The sequence below is a fragment of the Diorhabda carinulata genome, chromosome 7 (genome assembly GCF_026250575.1).
Source record: "Diorhabda carinulata isolate Delta chromosome 7, icDioCari1.1, whole genome shotgun sequence".
Taxonomy (NCBI): Eukaryota; Metazoa; Arthropoda; class Insecta; order Coleoptera; family Chrysomelidae; genus Diorhabda; species Diorhabda carinulata.
In genome coordinates, this window is record NC_079466.1 from 21,113,472 (window position 1) to 21,136,994 (window position 23,523).

At 33.1% G+C, this 23,523-nt stretch overlaps 1 protein-coding gene and 1 long non-coding RNA gene across 8 annotated transcripts in view; both read left to right on the forward strand.

Annotated features, from left to right (window-relative positions):
- The window catches only part of LOC130896862 (eye-specific diacylglycerol kinase), a 257,836-nt gene extending 250,356 nt beyond the window's left edge, over positions 1 to 7,480 (forward strand). For all 7 annotated transcript variants that reach the window (XM_057805221.1, XM_057805220.1, XM_057805222.1 and 4 more), the window contains 5 exons: positions 615 to 665; positions 741 to 804; positions 4,061 to 4,215; positions 5,900 to 6,063; positions 6,136 to 7,480. In XM_057805221.1, coding sequence (XP_057661204.1) covers positions 615 to 665; positions 741 to 804; positions 4,061 to 4,215; positions 5,900 to 6,063; positions 6,136 to 6,185 — 484 coding nt within the window. In that variant the 3' untranslated portion in view covers positions 6,186 to 7,480. The remainder of the gene's footprint in view (positions 1 to 614; positions 666 to 740; positions 805 to 4,060; positions 4,216 to 5,899; positions 6,064 to 6,135) is intronic.
- Positions 7,481 to 8,005: 525 nt separating this feature from the next.
- LOC130896378 (uncharacterized) lies at positions 8,006 to 23,523 on the forward strand. Its single transcript, XR_009059566.1, has 2 exons — positions 8,006 to 15,996; positions 16,047 to 23,523. It is a non-coding gene; the product is annotated as an uncharacterized LOC130896378 (long non-coding RNA).

Here is a 23,523-nt window from a genome sequence, read left to right on the forward strand (position 1 = left end):
CAATGACAATGTCATATCGAGAGCTTTCAGGATGATACCCTTCATGAAGATGCAGTCGTGTATATGTTGTAGAGTACAGAACAGAAAACTGCGTTTATTATCAGACACTATCAAAGGTTTTACTGAAATCCTGGAAACTTCGAGTATATGTAGAGAATAATTAATAAAAATGAACGCAACTGCTACTTGCTATGCCGAAGAAATTGATAGTGATAAAAGAATTTAGACTGTCTGAATCTTGTTAACAGAGTTTTTCATTCGGATAATGAAGATAGACAGATATTGTATTTCACAAATTTGAGAATTCATGACATTTAGAATCCTATTAGAGAATAGCTCGATTTAAGTTATCGAAAATATAAGTTCAATAAAGTTTTTTAACATGCCAGTTATCCTCAATTTTCTAGCATAATTTTTCAATACAAAAATCTCAAATACCAAATAATAATGATAACAGACATAGAAAGTACATTCTTTGAATACATTTATAAATGATTAATAAGAAAAATATTTTCCTTGTTTATAATTTCGAATCCACTTTTCTAATAAATCATCTTCACTTAAAACGTTGTTTTAAATTTATATTCTCACACTAATAAGGATTGTGCATGCAGCATCACTGAGAGATTGTTTGGTTTGAATCAAGATTCGTACAATGCTTATAGGTAAGGTTCTTTGACATTATCGTTCCTATTATTTGTATTCCATAAAAATTCTCTGTTTATTTTGGTTTTTTGCAGCTACTTGGGAGAAAAACCAAATGAGAATTTGATCATTGCTGCCAAAAAGGGTGATCTACGAACGGTAAGATCGTTTATTTTCTCTATAAAATAGATTGATATCAAATTTCAGACTTTTCATTCTTCAACAATATCAACTAAATCACCTTAATAATTAGTTCTTAACCTAACTTAGAATGGTCATAAATTGAAATATTTTCTAATATATTCTCCCTTTATATACACAGAACGCCCGACTAAAGCTTCTATACCACTATAAAAGCATTGTGGATACTTTGACTGATTTTACCGCGCCTTTTTTCAATAATTTTTTGGTACTACTGCCTTAGTAAGTCACGCTAATATCTAGTTGATTCCTTAAAGTCAATGAATAGGATACCCTTGCAGTCCGAAAAATATTGTTTCCATAATTTTTTGGTGCTTTTCGTGAGTTTTCCTTTTTTGATACACGCTCTCCTTCATGGAATCTCATCGGATCATAGTAAAAGACCATAGTTTCATAATACGTTACATTGATCGGATTACACTTTCTTGATCCTTGTGAAAAAGTTCTAAAAATCGCTCAGAACATTCTACACAATGCACACTGGGTCGAAACACCAACTTATGGAACGTTGCAGTTACATGGCTGAACGAAAAAAAGTTAAACGTAAACCCCCATTACTTATTAACGAGGAATATATTTCTGTATTCAAATTTTAATTTTGATGTTCAAAGTGGCACCGAAGACACTTGTTTAATTGGAACCGTACTATTTGACATCTTAAATTGATTCTTCACCTTATTCCCAGCAGCTTTTACTTAGGTCGCTTTTTTTTCATATAAACTTCATTATAAACTTTTCGCGCACACAGAAATCCTTTTTCTTATGAATATATTCGATCCCAAGATCGTGAATCCAATGTCCATATACCCTATCATAATAATTTAAACTCATATGGTTTATTCTGAAATTCAAAACGTCACTATTTTTAGTGAAAATACTGTTTATACCACCACTACACCAACACTAACAATTATACTGTCTGACGCGCGTTTCGATAACCAAGTTATCGTCTTCAGAGGTCACGATTTTTGTTCATGTTGCTACTAATGCCAATACTGAATTTTATTTTTTATTGACTTTCTTATTTTTGGAATTCATGAGGATTAAAGATAATAATACGTCCATAAAGTATGAACAGACATTTGAAACAAAGAAACTGGAATTTGTATAGACAACATTTGAAAAAAAAACAATTTCTAAAAGAGAAAAAATTTTTAAAAAAATGTTTCGTAAGCCGGCACGAACCCGCAGGTAATTATTAATGGAAAGTAAACTATAAACCTTTCAATTTATTTCTGTGGAGGTAGATTTCTGAGTGATTTTGGGCGATTTTCATTAAGAATTTTCTACGAATTTAATGTTTTTTGGAATAGTCACAACACAGGACCTTCCGTACGGGGATCATCTCCTAATGATTTTCATCCTCAGCGAAACAACTTAGTTAAATTTTCAATTGTTGAAAATTATGGACACAAGTCACCGTCAACAGCCTCTATACTGCTTTTTTTTATTTGTGTTGCTTTCAATCCATCTTTCATAACAACGCAAAACTTTCTTTGAGACATTAATCAAAAAAATTGGTGGTTCTGAATGGTGGTTGTAGCTCTACTATAATAAAATGGATCGAAGCAGCAAGTTTAAACTTGCTTATTGAGATTTACTCTATTACTCTATGATGCCCAGAACTCATGAACCGCACAACGAATTTGCCAACGCGTTTCAAATCTTACAATCTTTTTTGAGAGTTTGTGAGATGGCTTTTGATATAATCAATTAAGTCTAACAGCAATTTGAGTTTTTTTCATACTGATATTCCTTATTGAGACTCACTCGTTCTTTCCCACTTGCGAAGCCCTTTTACAGAGATACCTCTTCGAGTATTTAAATGAATCAAATTACAAGTCTTAGCTGGGTGTTTCTGTAAAATAGTTTATTGATAAAAATATTCACATATCTATGTAATTATATTCTAAAAGTTTTTTAGACATTTATCCAAAAAAATTGGTGGTTCTGAATGGTGGTTGTAGCTTTACTATAATAAAATGGATCGAAGCAGCAAGTTTAAACTTTCCCACTTGCGAAGCCCTTTTCAGGGAAGCCGCCATTTAGTTCTTGTTTCTCGACCCCATTTGGAATTTTTAGCGATACTACTTTACAGAGATACCTCTTCGAGTATCTAGATGAATCAAATTACAAGTCATGGCTGGGTGTTTCTGTAAAATAGTTTATTGATAAAAATATTCACATATCTATGTAATTATATTCTAAAAATTACCTAAAAGTTTTTTATATTCACCATGATATTTTTCCTATTATACTGAAAAGAGAGGGTGAGCCTTGTTGTAGTAATTTTATTGGGGTAGATAGAGAATTAAATTCTGTGAAACAAAAAAAAATGAATCGACGAAGTGAAAGATTATAAAGCCGAGTACAGCTGCTAAGGACGTCGTCCATTGGAGTACAGAAAAACCATCAGGTTACAGAAAAAACACAGAAACCTAAAACACCGATGAGTTTTATCTAATAGAAAACATCTTTTTATCTGTAAAGTCCTTACAATGGGACAATAAATCAAATATCAATATTTTTTCCTCACTTATTCACTTTATAAGTTAGTTTGTAAAAGCTCACAGCAGGATACTTTTTGATTCCCTAATTAGTTCCAAAATCTCAATTATAGTCTCCTAACTTCTGTACAAAAGATTATATCAAATAATTTTAAGAACATCAGTTCAAAGAATGAAGACGTAAATATCTAAAATCTAACATGAAATTGATTTATATTGTAGTTCAAATACAACTATATCCAATACTCAATTAAACACTGTCCATAACGTATTAAAAGTACTTCAGAGGTCACTTACAACCAAAAAATTCCTTTGAAAAGCTAAATAGGCACCTTGGCTGGAACCATTTGACGTCAAACTGTAAGGCTTGATCTGAAGTTTATTCCTTCTCTATGCACCATCGGCATTCTCAATCATGATACCTGTACTATAGAGATAGCATTTTAGATAACCGTGTCCGATTAGAATTCCGTGCCTGTTAAGTTGGAACAATTGATTAGTAACAGATGCGGAATGTATGTTTGCATGTTTTAAACCAGGTGTTTCATCCACCCTCGTAAACTTTGACGTGCTAGAAAACTACTCTGTATAATTCTAAATTTATTGTTTTATGAAACAGGTCCCTGATTAAATTAAAGATTATATACATTTCTTTTCAATTAATTTTATGAATACAATAATGGAAAGCTTCATTTTACATCCTATAGATTAGACAATTACACAACCAAGGCTATTCATTACTGACAAAAGACGCAGCTGGACAAACGATGCTTCATCATGCTGCACGCTATGGCCATAAAGATGTCGTCAAATACCTCACCAGATATGCTGCATCAATTATAAACGAGAGAGATTCTATTCTGTAAGTACTACTAGAAAACATCTAAATTTTATTCGTTTCATAACCAAAGGTGTCTAAATTTGGGTGAAGAGATTGAAAAAATTTACAAAAAAATCATTTATAGCAAGACTCCAGCCGTTTTGTCCGTAAACCTCGCAGATTTACCTATGAATTCCACTCGATTTAACTTTCTTTGTATATATTCGTAGACAAAAAATTACAGTTCTGATTTCACAAGCGGCGGTATTTTCAATTAACGCTGACATACATAACAAAGCACTACAAAGAACAGTGCGATATGAAAATGGCATAGCTTGAGTCCGAGTAACTGCCCAGCATGCTTGCAACTTCTGTTCTGCCGCTACTAGGAAAAGAAACGGAACATTAAATTTACCTTATACGAGGATGATCCCAGAAGTACCTATCTCAACAAAGAAAGCATAAAAATTTTGGAAAAAAATATATTTATTTTGTCTTTTAGCTTCATACACTTTTCCCAGGATGTTCAATAAGTTCGATAGACTTTTGATAATAAGAATCGTCAAGCTCCTCAAAATAGCCAATAACTGCCGAAATCACCTCTTCATCTTTGACCACCGAGCCATTTTTTCAAGTCTGGGAACAGAAAATAATCTGGCGAAATTTCAAATTTCAAATCATGGATGTGTGAGCTGGTGCATTGTCCTGACTTTCTTCTTAGCCAAGTGCGCCCGTTTTTGCTTGATTTCTTAACTCAAACGTTGCAATAAGTTTGCATTATACTTTCCGCTGTTAGTTTTTTTCCTTTTCAAAAAAATTATCTCACGTGCTTCCCTAAAAAATTGACTCCATGACCTTGGTTGCAGATGGAACGGTCTTTGTCTTCTTTGGAGCCGGTTATCCCTTTTCAATCCACTGTTTCGATTTTTGTTTTGTTTTGGGTGTAAAGTAATTAGCACATGTAGTGAAACGGCGCAAAATTCGGCTTTATTTCTGTTAAACACTACCAAACACTCGATGAAAACATCTTCACGACACCGTTTTTGTTCCATAGTGAGCAAACGCTACAACTTTCTCAGGTCCAAATTTTCATTTAATATGCGATGTACCCCACTTTTTGAAATGCCTACTATGTCTCCTAGCTCACACACTTTCAGACGTTGATTTTCTTTAACATTTCTAGAGTCGTCACCTCATTTTGTCTACCATTGCAATGCTGGTCTTCCCAGGTCGTACGGCCTGGTTTAAACTCTGCTATCCACTATTTCACTGTTGATAACGAAAGAGTAATCTCACCCAGAGTATAATCTAGTTCATCTTTCATATAAGTTGGGCTAAGGCCTTTCAAAAAAGTATTGTATCACATATCGATAACCAATTTTTTCCATGTTTACAAATTCATTGAAAACGTTCACTATTAATGGCTACCAAACAAATACTAAACAACGTGGCGGCTTTAAACTTGAAATATATTCTGTATAGATTGTGTACTTTCTAATACGGTGGTATTTTTCGAGCAACTACCACCATCGTTAGGTCAGTCTGAGGCTATCCTCGTATTCATTCAATAATAGCCCTTATCGTTGGATGACAACATGACTGGTAGCAGCTGTCAAAGTTTAGTCCCTATTGGAAATCCCAGTATTTAGTATCATTTTTATGTGTCCCAAAAAACTCTTTCATTTATTTAGCCACATCATTATGAGAATGATTTGATGTTTTTTAGATCACAAACAGCTCTCCATAAAGCGGTCGCCTACAAGTGGCCCAACATTTGTTGCATTTTAATAGCTTGCGGAGCTGATTTGGAGATCAAAGATCATCGAGGGCTCACTCCAAGACTTTTAGCATTACAAAATAATGACCATGAATTGGTGGCATATTTAGAAAGTGAGTACTTAAAACTAAAAATAATATGAATCAATATATATTTATAATACAAACTATGTCATTTTGTTTTAGGTCAGCAACAGTTTCAATTGGTTTCTTCTGATTTGGGAACAATCGTATAGGATGGAAAATATCCTTAAAAACATTTCTTATGGCCCTTCAGGCATCAAAGCAATTTACTTTTTTCCTAAAATGCCTTACTATATATGTTTAATTGGAATTAAAACACAGAGGGACCTATATCTACAATGTTGTAATTTCATTCTTTATTATATTTCAAAATGGTCTTCTCTGTGAAAATTCTTGGTATGCCTTGAAAGATTCAAAATATTTGAAGTTAAATTATTGAAAATGAATTGGTCTAATTTTTCAATCAAGTTATAAAAAAGCGAATAATTGATTTTCCTACAAAATTTTTGTGATAGTTTTCGAAATAATGAGATTTAAACTTATTCATCCCAATTTCAGCCTTCTAGTTTAACTAAACATAGAAAATTGAATGTTATATTTTCGAATCACAGAAATTCATCAAAATTTTCTGAAAATCAATTTTGGATTGACCATTTATGATACAACATAACAATTTTCCAGCATTGGTTCCAAAAAATAGCTACAGAAAATCCCACTTTTCTCGTACGTCCTATAAAAACTGTCCAAATTGAAGTAAAACTGTAATTACATTTTAAGATAATTCTCTGTTTCCCTGGATCAACTAGGAAGTTGGGGCCAATAAAGTAATGGGTGTAGGATATAAAAACTTTATTCACTAATAAAAATAACATTTTGAATCTTTCCGGTAGAGCTTGTTGTATATATGTAGGAAATAAGGTCCATTTTATTCTTAGAGCATGTACGTGACATCACGTATTTTTTACCCACTACATTTATTAAAAACATTGTGATAATTCTATTTAGAAACTTAACTAACTTAACATGTGCGTTATTCATTTCATATTATATCAATTTGGAGCAAACAAATTAATAACTTCAACAAAACTCTACCAAGTTCATAAATGTTTTTTCATGAATATTTCAATGTTGAATCCTATTCTATAAATATGATGATTCAAACTTAATAGATTAAACATAATTCTTACCATTTTAAAATTTAAAAACTATACGAGGTCAAGTGCGTGGAATTTAGAGGAAGTCAACCAGTCCTGTCGTACGAATCTGGTCGTTTATTTAACATAATTCAGTAACTAAATATACTTGTAACTATTACAAAGATAAGTCAAATTGTTTTTAATTTATATCAATATGTCTAAACACGCTTTTCTAGTAGATAAAAGAGAAGCTCCTTGAATAAATTTTGTTGAGAAACTACAAATAAAACGATGAAAATGCGTCTGAAAATATAATGAAAACGAAATTTATGATAGAGAAGAAAATGTTAAAGTTAATAAATACAAAGAAACGATTGAAAATGAGACTGAACAGTTGAGGTTCAGCTTACAATGATGATTTCATGAGAAATAAGCTTTTAACTGCTGGTCTAAAAATTCGGAGTTTTCACAAATCAATCAAAGCTGAACTAAAACTGAATTGAGAGCTGATAGTGTCGCCATATGTCCAAGTCTTCAATTTTCGGAAAATCAATGTCCAGATAAATCGACCACATCCACTTGCCAGTTCTTTTCAATAGATACAGTACCTGCCAATTTGGCAAAGAAGAAGCAGAGGAATCCAATAGAATGTAAAAGCAATCAGGAGCAAGTTTTGGGGTATATATGTTACGTCCCAAGCCCGATCTTGTACGGAGTCGAGCTTCGTACAATGAATTTGTACGAAGTCCGATCTGTACAAGCCATTTTGTACGAAGCCGAGATTGGCGGACTTCGGACAGATATGATTGTACGAAGTCGACTTTGTACAACGCTGGTTGTACGGAGTCGGAGCATCGATACTCACTCGGTAATGAGCGCGTTATTCCGAAGTAGTACACGCAACCTAACCTAACCAAACCTAACCTAACCTAACCTAACCTAACCTAACCTAACCTAACCTAACCTAACCTAACCTAACCTAACTTAACCTAACAATAGATGGTAGCCAACTAGCCGGAGAACATACTTTCAATCACAATAACTACGTTTGCGTTTACTAACATCTTAATAGCGCGCTCATTATCGAGTGAGTATCGATGCTCCGACTCCGTACAACCAGCGTTGTACAGAGTCGACTTCGTACAATCATCTCTGTCCGAAGTCCGCCAATCTCGGCTTCGTACAAAATGGCTTGTAGAGATCGGACTTCGTACAAATTCATTGTACGAAGCTCGACTCCGTACAAGATCGGGCTTGGGACGTAACATATATACAACGATTTACTCGTATTGACTTTTTCCCATTCCTGATCATTCATTCATCCCTCTTGACAAGGATTTTACACAAATTTAAAATAAGTTAATCCCAGTTTTAAATATGTATATGTATAAAAAATTATAATTGAAATTTCTTAGGTGGTCTTATAGTGTAGTCTCTAAAGCTAAAAAAAGGGATCAGCTTCGAAATAAAATTGAATAAGTTAAAAGTTTGTATAAACCCCAGTTCAAGCTCAGCTCTTTCTTTTTGTTTGTTTATTTTTTATCACCTGACCCTTTTTTATCATAACGACGTCAGAGAGTCAGAGAACATTTATTCTCCCCGTATTTTTCATTAACTTGTAGTAGAATATAAATTTCATTTTCAATAATTTCTGATAACTGAGAGAGACCAATATCATATTGGTATCAAAGCGTAAAATAAAAAAGTAATAACATGGATAAATCGATACGTATGAAATAATATTGAATTTTTTGCAATTTGCTGAATTCACGATAAAGAACAACTTAGAGCTGGTACACGTTTATTTACAAAATAATATTTACATAAATTTTCAACTAAACCAACGCAAATTAGTAGGCGTAGAACACACATCAGAAAAGCGTTTGGGAAATTTAAACATATTTTTAATCTTGACAATTGACATTGATAGTAATGACAGATTTTTATTACACCAGCGCCATGATTCATAAGGTGTTGTGTTGCTGAAATTTAGATGCAAGTCAACTTTCTTATTGGGTATGTTCTGTGCTTCCTGGACCAGTCGCTCACGTTTAGTTGTTGTCGCGTCGTAGTCACGTTGCATCTCATCGCTGGGAGTTCTCTTACAGCGAAATACAATTGCTGATGAAGGACTTCCATCACCAAATGCGCTTTACAACCCAATACTTTATGGTTGAGTAAACCTTGAAATCATAGTAGATCATATTGAACTACAATAGAGACCACGTCTTGTTTAAGCCACTCTTAAAAACTCTTAAACATCGTGGCCACTCTCATGTGGTCATACTGTCTCTATAAAGCCACTGTAGTCAGAGTTAACCACTGAAAGAAGAATATAGAGTGACTCTCGTATAAAAGAAGCACATTATCTTGTATAACTGTGCAATTTTCATCTGAATTTTTAAACAATAAGATGTCTTTAGCTCGAATGTGACACCTTACGTAATTGAAAATCGTGTTTAGACGTGGTGAACAAAAAAAACCTGCTTGATTATCTGTAGTTATGAAACCAGTTTGATAAATATGAAATGTGTAATGCAACAATTTTATAGTAAGTAAAAAAAATCTATAAATCTTTCCATATTATACCTATTGCACAGAAAAATTATATCTATGTAAACTAAAAGTAAAGTTTAAGTGCTTAGCTATACATTAACAATTGAATCAGTCTACCACAACTTGTCCACTTTTGGATATAACAGAGGGTCCAACAACTCCAAGTATATTATATTATAGTCATATTCTCCCAATTATTTTATCAAAAAACATCTATGAAATAAAAAAATTGACGACACTGAAGGGTTAAAAAGTGTACTGCCCTTCACAAAAAATATTGTCTAATTTTCAACGCTAGTTTTATTTTATTTACAGGGTATTTCTAAATTCATGCGACAAAATTCAGGAGATGATTGCTTCGTATAAAATTGAGATGGGGCCTTCCTATAACAAAATTTCCTCAACCCATCCTTTTCCGAGATATAACCCTTAAAAGGTGGTGACTAAAATTAGGTTTTTATTTTTTGATAGTTAGTCCTTTGCGAGTGTACGAAAATTACATAATTTATTTATAGCATTATTGAAATTAAAAAAAAAATAAAAACAACTTTTAAGGTTGATATCTCTGAAAGGGGTCGAAAATGTTGTTATAGGAAAGACCCATCTTCATTTCATACGAGCAATCACCTTCTGAATTTTATCAAATGCATTTAAAAACACCCTGTATATAAACATAAAAATAATAAAATCGCTTTATGTCGTAATTAATTGATTGCGATTAATTTCTTACCAATAAGTTTAATAAAGTCCATAATTCTACAAGTAATATGCAATGTCAATATACATGTACATGGATCAATAAGCTGCAAAATGTTTTTGAAAACATTACAAAAAAAAATAGATAAATAAGGGCAAAGATCTCTTAAATTTTTTATGTAATTAACTACATATACTATTATAAAATCTTTTAGTTGATTTCATTTTTGATTCTGTGACAAAAAGATAAAGTGTCATAAAGTTTAGTAAAGTAAAGTTTAGTTGTTTGATGTTTGCGTTCATACCTGTTCATTCAATTTTTGGTAGACGCCCTCTTTCTTATTTTATTTCAGATTTTCAGCATCATTTTTTTGAAAATGTTTTTCAATTGATATTGTTCTAAAATGTTCTTACTGAACACACTGTTCCCGCCACAACTACACCAACATTTACAATTGCAATGTCTGACGCGCGTTTCGATAACCAACTTATCGTCTTCAGAGACTGAAGGTAAACAGAAGACGATAAGTTGATTATCTAAGCGCGCGTCAGGCAGCGTAATTGTAAGTGTTGGTGTAATTGTCGTGGGAACAGTGTTTTCAGTATGAATATCACCAACGGATCTAGAAATGGTTTTGAATAAATAAATCATTATCAATAGAGTTACGCCGAAGCAGCTAAAATTGGCTCTTGCCACTTAAGGAGTATGTTCTACAAAGCAATTCAGGATTTAAATTAGGATAATAACATCAAATAGTTTTGAAATTATTCTTATCAATCAAAACATTTATCACGAAATTATAATTATACAGTCTAAATAAAAAAAATTACTAATATATTTCATCCATTTTATCTCCAAAAGTCAACAATTTATATTTTATGGTTAATGGTCACCAAAAAACCATTCTGGGTGGAGTAAAACATTATATTTCTTACATTTAAATACACTTTATATTTAAATTGTACACATTTCCTCTGGAAAGGCAAAAGGTCAATGCTAGAACCTAACTGCCATCCTTAGACCATATATTTATGGTCCAGAAAAAAAAGGCCACCCCGTTTTTTAGACCTTGTTCCAATACTATATGTGGGTATGAATTGGTTGATCAAATTGATTCCTCCCACATGAACTAGAATCATTTAAATCGATATTATCGATGTTTTTAGAATACTGATTCGCGTATTTTGGGATCCTGGAACACAATTTCTCTAAACCGAAACGACATTATTGTGATTTTATTAGACCATATTCAATATCTTATTGGAAATCATTTGATATTCATCCTTTACTTCTCAATAAAATGAATGTTTGTATCATGTAGAAGTAGTTTTCTATAATTTACTGTATTTCCACGTAATGCATCTTTTCCCACAGGACTTTATTGTTAAATTTTAGTTATATCCTCAATATAAATTTTATTCGTATGTTTTCATAGTAAAATTGAATTATAACTGTAGATAATTAAGATATAGCAAGATAGTAAAAAGTTGTTCGGTATTTCACGAAAAAAGCAGCAACTTAAGTTATATCAAAACTTGAACATAACTCCATTTTTTCATTATAGTAAAATAAAGAATTAAAGAATATGAAAATTAGAGCTCTGTAAAAAAAATAACTTTTATCTTTCCATAACGAAATCAAATAGATAACAAACGAAAAAGAAGTTACCCGAAACACCTCCCTTCCACATGAATCACATGATATCATCTTGTTTATTTTTTGCCTTCACCCCCTCAACATCTGAATCATCATGCAACTTAGTTGCGATTGGTCACTAATATGTTAAACAACTTTGTAAGAAAGCTGTTGGGGTGTTTTAAATCCATTATTCCTCTTCCATTCTTTGATCGTTAATAACTTCTTAGAGTATAATTACCTTAACATCAAAAGCGTTCCTAAAGTCTGTAGAAGAAGGTAAACGCTTGATGTGACGATACCTACATGCAGACTGTTTATGTACTGGCAACATGTGAGCTATAAAATAGTGTCTAGTATGGTTTGAAGTTATTGAATAAAGTACCGTCCCACTACTTTATAATTATGTTGATCTGTTACCACATTTATTGTCACAACATACTATAAATCTAAGCTCGTAGCTCGTATTCGACGATACATACTGTCTGCATGCAAATAATCATTCCTTGCCTTGGAATAAACCGATTTCTAACTTCTAATCCTCGATCTTTTCGTTTTGTGAATGCCTCTACCACGTCTAGAGCAACTTCCACTTTAATTCACCTTCAGTATCTAAGGTAGCTAAGGTAGATAACTTGGTTATGAAACGCGAAACAATAATTGTGAATGTTAATGTAGTGGTAGTGTTAACTATGACTATTATGAACAGCTCTAGAAATGTTAACTTAATCTAATCTTTGGATGAGGACCATTGGAATGTTGCTACAGAGCTCAACACTACCAATAAGTACAATTGCTTATTTTATTGTGTGGTTTACATCGTGAACAATTAAAATTAATGTTTACTACTATCTACTATCATCAGAATATCAGAAACGCGAATAGTGTTCTGATAGTTCATAGGGTGTGGGCGGCCGTTGAACACATAGACCTTCAGCTAGGCCCATCGTGCCCCACTTGGCCCACCAAAGTCCTATGTCTTTGGGAAGCCGAACAGGCTCTTTGGCTTGAACCCTTTGATGTCGTTAGGCAGGTTGTTGGGTTTGCCCTGCACTCACAGATAAAGTGGTTTGCAGTTTCGTCCTCCTCCATGCACCAGCGGCCCTGCGGATCATCCGTGATGCCCACGGTGTGAAGGAGACGTCTTAGATGGTAGTGGTCGGTTACTAATCTGATTTCGCGCCTATTTAACTGGATCAATTGTTTGGTGAGAGACGAGCGGGGTCCATCTATATGGGCCTTCGCTTGTCTCATGTCAGGCGTCTCCATCCATCTTTGTCGAGCCTGTCGTGCGAGAAGGCTGTTGAGAGACCCTTTTAGCCACACCAAGGATGGATTCTGAGATTGAAGATAGTGTTCTGATGAAGATTTCGGAAGTACTCATTCGAACACATGTTCATCCGAATTCGCATCTATACTAATCATAGAGTGAGGTGTTAAAAGCGTTTTTGCGCTTGAATCATAGCAGATACATAGCAGATTACATGTTTACGAATACGTTATTCGAAATAAAATCACAAAAACCCAACGGTGTTAAATCTGGCGAGCGAGGTGTTACAGCCTTTTTATTTATATCGACTGATACTTGTCCTAGATATAATTATATAAAAAATAATAGAGCGTACTTACTACGGTTCTAAAAGAACTTTGATCGGAGAATCCAAAGTCAGACAATTATTTTTATTTCATAGATTTTAAAACTTACTTGATAGTTTATAGAAATTGCAATATGTATATCTTGATAAAAATGAAACTGTACGGATTGTTATTTTCACAAAAAAATATTGTATTTAAATGAACCTTAGCCTAAACTGTTCTTATGATTTGGAAAACAACAATCTGAGGGTATTTATATATAAATATATATATAAAAAAATTAATTGTACATAACTTTTTCCTCTAGTTGAAATTTTTACTCAGGCAAAAGTCAAATGAAAGTAGTCTTAGAAAATCTATATACTGCTACTGAATATATTGCAATAGTGAAAAGTTCACCAAAATGCAATCAAAATCAAATTATCAACGGTAATAAAAAACTGGATATAGTATTTTCAAATATATACTTAAAAGCTCATATATGTATGTGGTAGATAAACATGGTGTACAATATGATCTAAAAAGTTTGAACGACAACTCAGTACGAGTTGAATGTGCTAGGTTAGTTGAGTTGTCTCCAGGTGCAATCGTTATTTTCGACAAAATTATATTTCAACAATATCCAACAATAGTTACCTCTGCTCAAGACACAATGAATGTTTATATAAGGGGGGCAAAATCAATACTATCCCCCCAATATTAAAATGTAAAACTTGATACTTCAAGCGTTATTTCCTTTATTACCTACATCTGTGATGTAATTGCTCAAAAAACATTTCCATCTATTAATAACTTACTAGGGACTTTTCATTTAGATGTGCGATAGTTGGATAGAAGCTTTGACTTCAAATTGTTTGCTTGGAGAAAGCAAAGTTCTTTTTTTATTCGGGGAAATATTTTTTTTTGGTGGACTCAACTGCTTTTTAATATTAATTTGCATTTCAAAAACCATTTTTCTGGTAATACCAAATATACATCTTGGTTTACAACGAACTCTGACGGCTTTCAATTTCTATCCACCATCTCTATCCTGCCATAGGTCTTCTGTTAGTTCTCTGTCTAGCATTTCCTTCCAGCTTTTATGTGGTCTTTCTGTTTTCCATTTTCCTTGGGCTGTTCACTTTAGAATCTGTTTAGGCATTCTATTGTATGATTAGTTATTTGGTTTTGATCTCCTGTATTCTGCCATTTCTCATCCTTTCCCTTCTGGATTGGTTCGCTGTTTTTATCCAGAAGTCCATTTGGTTCTTAATTAGCATTTTTCCGTAGATTACAAAGATTTTAAGGTTTGTGATCAGAGGATTAGATCCCGAGGTCCCGGTATCCCGGACGATTTTATATACCGAAGATTTCGGGATTGTAATTAACTAATTCCAACTTTTATATGGAGTCACTTTTTAACAGCGAAAGCTTTGCCCCAACTATTTTGAAAAACGCAGGAGGACTTGCCAAATAATTGCAACCCAGATTTATCCTCAAAAAATTTTGAAAAATAGAAAAAGCAAAAACAAAATCCACGGGCAGTGTTAAAGAATCCATACTATTTCAATGAAAATGACAGTCTTAATGATGTTTTGTCGCGAATGGCTGCCGTTGATGAGTTTTCCATTTATCATTTTTGTAACGTCAAAATATTTCAGAAAGTTTCTTTGATCTAAAGGTTATAGTGATTTACCTAAGTCTACTTCAGTAGTACTCGATTTTGTGGTTCTAATCTTCAAATGATTGCATGCATCCTCGAAAAATGACATTATTTTGCAAAAGTATTTGAAACTGAACCAAAAAAAATCTTGTTTGTTCCTTGATTGCAAGACTAGATGCAAAAGTCTCTTTATAATGCTTGAACACTTTATGCTCCTTAGGCCCATTGTGATGCCCTTGTTGACTTTTCAGTCAGCACCATTTCATTCCCCTTCCCTATATCTTCTGTTGCCAGGTCCTTGCCTTCTTTCCAAGCTTTTCCAGTTTGCAATGAAGCCAAGTCCTTAACACCCAACTCCGCTGCTTTTTCCAGACATTCAAATGTTTCACTCCCCATGCATTGTAGTCGTTTCGACGCCAATGCTGTGCAGTAACACATTAGGTGTCGGTTCTGATACCCTGATTCTAGAGCCTAATGTGCAGTGACCGGTAATCACTGCTACGACCCTTCGGATCGAGGCTTTCCCATAGCCTAGCAGTTCTGTTGTCTTCCTCTTCTGTGGCACCGGCCACCAGGAGTCATCTCTATTACTCCATTGCTTGCTGTGCTCTCCCTCTAATGTTCTATCTATCGTGTCTCTCAGGAAGCTAGCATAAATTCTTTTGAGCACACTGTTCGAAGACAGGAAGTCCAAGGTTACAGATGCAATGAAAACAAAGCGCCTGAAGTGGGCCAATGTCAAAGATTTGGAATAAAGATCGGTAAGATATTGTAATTTATTAAAAAATTGATACATCATTATCATTTTCAGTTAAATAAAGCAAAGAAAGATGTACAAAGTATAATCCTGACTGTGCTGTCCCAGCGGTTAACATCGTAGCATAGTGATGATTTGGTCAGTCATCAGCGGCAAAAGCACTGGACGTCTTTACATCATAAGAGAAATAATGAGGCAAGATCAGTACAAAGAAGTGTTACAAAATCGGTTGATTTCGCGGCTCAGATAATGGTTTCCAAATGGGGAAATATTCACTTTTATGCAAGATGGAGTTCCCTGTCACACTGCTCGGCTAAAGCTCTTTTGGCAAAAGAAAATATCCCTATATTGAATTGGCCATGTAATAATCCTGATATGAACCCAATTAAAAATGTGTGGGAGCTGATGCAAAGGAAAGTGGCTGAAGAGGTGATCACCAATCTTCATGTGTGGAATCACCATCTTCAAATGCGCTTGATTAAAGCTTCAATAGGGACTGAAAGTGGTTTAGCTAAATATTGATTTTAGTTACATTATTTTCATTTTTCTTTTAAACCTGATAAACATATGATTTTCTAAATTTATGCTGTTTTATTTTTGTTAAATTAATCAGTAATTGATTAGAAGATGTAAAAATTACAAAAAGAATCAATTTAAAACAATGAAACGGTACAATATCACTCTTAGGCGTCCAATAATTTGGCCAGGTGCTGTAGATTGTGCAAGGTTAGCATATTATGCAATAGAAGTTCGGCAACCTCTGCAAAATATCAGTATTACCTTAAGTATGACCAAATTAAAGTCTTTTTTTTATTTTCAGTCGATTTATGAACTGCGGCTACTAAAACTATTTTGATCACATGCGAAAGGACATATATGTGCGACACGTTCATTTCTAGCGTAGATAGTTGATTGAGAAAAAATTGGATTTGTTATGATGAAGAACTGATTATATCAGTGAATCAGAACAGATTGCATAGAATCATTTTTGTTGTAATTTGTTGACCTTCAAAGACTGATAGTCAAAATTTTCTGGTAAACATAATAATTTTTGGTGAGGTTTTTACATTGCTACCTAGTTTTTATCTTTTCTCGCATTGTTATGGGTTTTCTCCTAATTAAATAGGTATCTGATTACCTATGTGATATTAATGTAAATTTTAAAGCAATGGAATTATCAATTTTAAATTCGTGCATGTTTAAATAATTACACAATTTAACAAATAAAAGTACATTGGTAACCCAATTGAAACGACTAAAAACATTTAGTTAATGAAATGTTATCCAAAGGTTTTTGTTGAATTTACCACAAAAACGTTTGTTCATCTCGCGTTATCAAAATTAATAATTTGCGTCAATTCTTCATGTTTACACTTTTGTTTTTTACAATACTTCAAAGCAAACTATTGAAACTAATTCAGTCGTCTTCGAAACACAAGATAATAAAGGTCAATTTATAAACTGTTACGCTCTCGTCCGCGCTTTCGCCCTCATTCGTGTTCAGCATAAACAAATTACGAAGCGTCATTTATAAATGCAAATGCTCACGTTCAAGCTCTCGCCGAGGTCGCGCTATTTTATGTTCGACGCTCGCGCTCCAGCGACTAACCAATGAATACATGATATCATTTTTCTATAATATTGTAGTCCTCCTCTTTGTTTTCTATCCCTATTTATTGGGCGCACTTTAAATGGTCGATGTCGTTTCCTTTTTTAATTTAACCAAAGTACCAGTGAACGCTGCTACCTGTGTTAATACTTTCTTTTCTTGCTGACCAAAGAACATTTTTAAGAAAAACTACAAATATAACTAGGTTAGAAATAACATTAGAAAATGATGAAACTTGAAAAAAAAACAATGAGATGTTTCTTCTACCATCCAAATGAAAACTACAAGTACGAAAAATAGTTTGTGGTTATGTGAAATTTCACTTTGGCCGATTAAAGTTCCAGTGACAAAGGGAAGTCAAAAACTAAAAGTAAGAGTTTATAAGCCCAACTTAAGCCACGAAAATTCCACGCAGTTGCTTAAATTCTCCCGATTAGTTTTGTTGTGGAAACCTAACCAATTGGTCTCATGAAAAAGATTATTGAATGTTATTTTTGTCCCACTGATCTCAAAGGGCAAAACGGTGAAAAGCAGCATACTCTAAAGTATCCCGACGTAAGTTTGGTTGACAAACCTGATTTTCGTTATTTGCCAACGCATTCATCACTAGACAATGAGACATAGTCAGACAGTCCGGAAGATTCGTCTTCTGATTCAGATTACCATGAGCCTTCTACTAACAAGCTTCTTGTGAAATAACAAAGACTCAATGATCTATCCATAATCTGAATATATCGAAAGAAAGGGCCGAACTTTCAGGATAAAGACTGGAATTTGCTCAAACCAGGAGTCGGCATATGTAAATATCGCAAATATCACAGTTTTATAACGGCCTGTTGCTTGAAGTAGGCCATAATAATGTTATTTTCGAATGGCGGCGTTTCATCGACTCCTCTGAGACTAGTCCCAAAAGCCGTGCTTCCAATTATTATTAACAAACTTTCATCCACAATCCGTCCTAATTTCAAAGAACCGTGTAAAGTTTTGAGACTTGTTTTGGACAAAATAATCTACAAAGACTTCCAGTGGACCATCTGTGCTGATTTAATTTCAATTTTAGGTCAAACTGGCTATACCAAATTCAGCTGTTGTATCACATTGGCCTGAGAGAACAGCCTATATATCTGGCCAGAAAAATGTAAGCAATTAGTCGATCCCAAAAAAAAATGTTGCTACCTTTACATATAAAGTTGGGATTACTAAAAACAACTACGTTAAGATCATGGACAAAAATGGTCATGAATTTCAATACTTGAAAAATAAATTTCCTTCTCTTATGATCAATTTTACAGCCTACTAGAGATTAAACTATGATTTGAACTCTAGTTTAAACAAAGAACCAACCAGATTGATCTATTCTACAGGTCAAAGTTAAACAGATATTTTTCTGTTAGTTGTCACAAACATGATCAGAATATTACCGATTTTTGTTTTAAAGTTGAATTGTTTAAGAAAATTTGATAAGAAATGAAGAAAGAACCAAAAATCGTGCAATTCCTACGAAGATGCGCTTTTGGCAAGGAAACTTAATGATGAATATAACATAAACGGTTATGTTATCGATAGAACAACAACAAAGATTCGCTCTAAAACAAATCACTTTTATTTTCTCGGCGCGTCGACAATGTTGATAATTTCATATCATCTTCATCGAGTTCATCAAATATAAAGTGCAAATCTTTAATCATTCTACCAAAAGCCTTTATAATATTGTAAAAATATAAAAAAAATTAACAGGTTGAGTTCGGATCTTTCGTTTCATGTTAAACTGAAGCTTAAACTACTCCCTGACCGTAGGTAATGTTTAAACCGAAGTTTTTAAGTAAACAACACCATCTATAAAACGTGAAAAAAACGTAATTTAAACCGATTTTTGAGGTTTAAACTTCACTTGTGGAATAAGGCCTAAACTATGTCAAGATAAATGAAGATATTTGTTGGACAGTTATGGAACTCATGAAGGATCCAAAATTTCTGGCAGCATTAACGACGTTGAAAAAGAAGCCTAATAATGACCAAAACTTTTCTTCACTATCACAAGTATATGAGTATCGTCAAAACCATGTTAGAAGCTATAAAAAATGAGATGTAAGATGTCCTTAAAATTCACTATTTGAATCTTCTATGCTTGCCAATTATTGTTGGTCTATCATTAGAGAAACACCGGAGTCATCCTACACTAGACAAACCAAAGTATATAAGCGATCGAATTGTTTTAAACCATTGTTAATACACTGGCGAGCAAAAAATTGAGGTCACTTCAGAAATTGCAAATAATTTTAGCGTCAATATTGATAAGGATTAGTAGGCATTAAAGCAAATTTTTCCAGTTTACTTTAGATCCGATTGTTGTGGCAAGAATTGTTGCGCTGTTACAAGATGGTCGGAGGCAAGAATTTTTGGTGCTAGTCTTTGTGGTGTGCAAAGGGTGCTTTCTGGAGACTGGCCTGATCACTAGAAGACCAACCACACTATGCGTCCAATCATACCAGCTTCTAACGTTGGAAGCATTGTATACACCATGTGGTACCGTCTTTAGGTGGGAGAACAAAGTTAATATTTTACTTACCAGTAAAAGTTGTTATGCTTAACAATGATAAGAATGACATATACATAGTTTAATATAAAGGTTGAATGATTGAACTTGAGATTGAGTTATAAACTGGCGGTAGTGAAATTTTTTTCATAAAGTATGTTTGCAATTACAGTTTCAAACAATATTTGTAATTGATGAAGAAAAAACATTGATTTATTAGACGTATAATGAACTATCTTCACAAAAACAAAATGTAAACTTCTTGAAAAACTATTTTAAGCTTCTCCCGTAAGTTTAAAAATTTTTTTTGTTATAAAACCTTCCTCGCAGGTTACTATTAATTATATTTTTCTCTGCAGGATTGAAATGGTTTCTTTTTTATGTCGCACTCGCTCATAGTGTGTGCGTCCGTCTACTATCGTACGTCGGATTTAATTTAAAAAATTTAGTACCAAACAGCTCCGACTGTATTATTCCCTGTCGCCGGTCATTTGGCTCAAAGTACTACTCGAAATTTATAATATTGAGCGGTTGGAGAAGCGTCGATGAGATGCTGTCTCAATTGGATTATTAAGAATGTACTCATGTAAAAATTCTGCACCAATATTTTTAAAATATTTTGATGTTATAAACTCGAAATTCCGTATTTTCCACTGTTAACCAATTGTCAAAATGTACAATACAATATTATTCTAAAATATAAGCAAATTTCAATAGAAAGATGATTAGACAAACCTGTATCATTGACTGCATATACAGCTAGAAGTTAAAGTAAAATCGTGCAATAAAGTACTCAAAAATCCAATCAAATAAATTTTAATGAAGTAAAATTCATATAAATATATGTCGTTAATAAATTACAGGTTGACAAATGGTCAAATAAATTAAAATTCAATTTCACATAGATGATTTTTTTGTCCTTAATGACACTACTGGCAATCAAAAGTTATAACAAGAAACGAATGAATTTTAAACGAAAAAAAATCTGTGTGTACGTTCACTGAATTGTAAAAAACTTTTGTTTCTCAAATATAAAATAAAAGCTTGGTGTGTAAAGTCAATTTTCTTTTATAACCTTCTGAATGTCCCAATTGCATATATAGGATATTAGGATATAAGGAAAGTGATTGACTACTCTTAGGACAATGAGAAGGTAATAAAAAAAAAGTGACTGGGAATTCCCTGGATCAAACGTTCGTCAATCAGGGGTTGAAGGATTGAAGTTTTATTGAGGAAGTTGTACGGGGAAACGATCGAAAAATGAAAAATATCGTGAATAGAATTGTACTTTTATTATCTTACTTAGATACCAAGATAGCATAGAGGCCAAAGTCAAATCTAGATGTTGAGATGAATAGTTTTGGAGTAAATTAGAGAAATCTTATTTGAAATAAACAATCTATGAACCCTTAACTCGAAAGTGTTGGATACAAGATGTTATATTACAAGATCTATTCATTGTACGTTTGATTTACTATAAAAAATATTATCGTTTCTTACTTTTTGAGCCACCTCTATCAACAATTTCTTCAATGCCCCAAAACGGCTTCCTCTTAATAACCGCTGCTAGAATTTATTTGAAAATGCATACAAGGATCTATGTCCAAACCCTAAGGGATCCACCAGCGGGAGCACCAAATTTCTTTTTATAAAAATAGTATACAACATAAAGTTATATACCTCAATTAATAATTTCTCTATAATCATCAGAAATAATAATAGGATCTATTGTTTTCTCTATAAATAAATCAAATTTTCATAATTTGTCTTTTTCAGTTTTGAGATTCAAATATTTATATGGAATCACAAAATAGTTAACGAACATAATGAAATTTAAGTGTTGAAACAGAATTAGGTGTTTTCTCAATGATTTTCATGAATTTTTCAATACTATAAGATGTGGAAATGATTCAGTGAAAGTATTACGAGGCATATTTTTTAAGTAAGTACCGTTTGGAATTGAAAAAAGAATATCTAATCTATTTTTCTACATAATTTCCGTGAATATTTTCAGAAAAATATTAAATCTGGAAAAGTTCTACTTTATGGTCTACATTCTAGATGATTAAAAGTACTCCAGCAATAAAACAAGATGTTCACATCAACAAATATCCAAAACTCATTAATTTCCTGAAAAAACAAAACAAAGGGTACACTGCAAAAAAATCAAAAACTTTAACCAGAGAAAATATAATAGAATTCTTGTTACATTCTTATGCGTCGTCTAAAAAATGTTGTTTACACCGCGGCTGAAATACTACTTTGTTGGACTCGTCTGTTGCTCGCCCCGTTTCGCCCGTTGCTCGCCCCGATTCGCCCGTTGCTCGCCCGATTCACCCGTCTCGAAATTTTCAGACTCGTCCCCTATGTTTTTTTGTATCTGTTTTTGAATCCTGCTTCTTCCGTACATTCTTCCCATGACACATCTCCCAGGACAATTATACAAATTATACAAATTTTGACCTTATTAGATAGTTTTTTACTTCTGAGATTATAACTATTGTTACTATAGGTAATTAAATATTTACGAAATGGTCCATCAAATAAAATTTAAACCTTTTCTAGCTTTTTGTAGCATTTTTAATTTTTTGAAAATATAAAATAATACAGATACTTTTTATATAACCATGTAATTGTTACTAAAACGTCAAAGTTGTTCAAAACGTCTTGGAAGTGATGGAATATGTGCAATCTTCTTCTCAATTAAACCACATTAAACCGAATCCGATACAATAATATTAATGGATTCATCCGACGAATAACTTCCCGAAACCATTTTGAAGGCTGCAAATGAAACTAATTCCGAGCTGTTACCTGCCAAATGACTTAAAACTGTCACCGTTATCGTTACCTTTACGCGACCTGCAACCGATGCCATCCTCAACTCCAGTTGAAACCAAATAACTCCACTGGACCGGCAATTCTTACTAGTCTACAGAGCACAACAAATTGTGTTTTCAATATTAATATTTATAATAATTAGTAGTTTTTAATTAAAGTTTTTTGTATATACGGTCGTAGAAAAAATAATGTTCCTAACTCATGCGTAAAGTGTCTTTCCCGCACTTGACCGCTTGCCCGCAACGGTCGCAGTCGCGTGCGGGAAAGTATCACTTTCCGCACTTGTTAGGAAAATAACTATTTGTTATTATATCTCTCTTCAATATGTATGCAAAGTCATGATTTTATCAACCGATTCTATGAAATGAAATGAGAGCACTGCCATTTTGACAATTGGTGGGTTTAAAACATGAATGTAATACACATTTTATCAATATTTATGAAAAAAACATCTTATTAATTATTATTCTCGAATGATACAATTAGTTTTACAACACAAACTGTAATTCAAACTTATTTAATGTTAATAAATCTATTTAACAGTA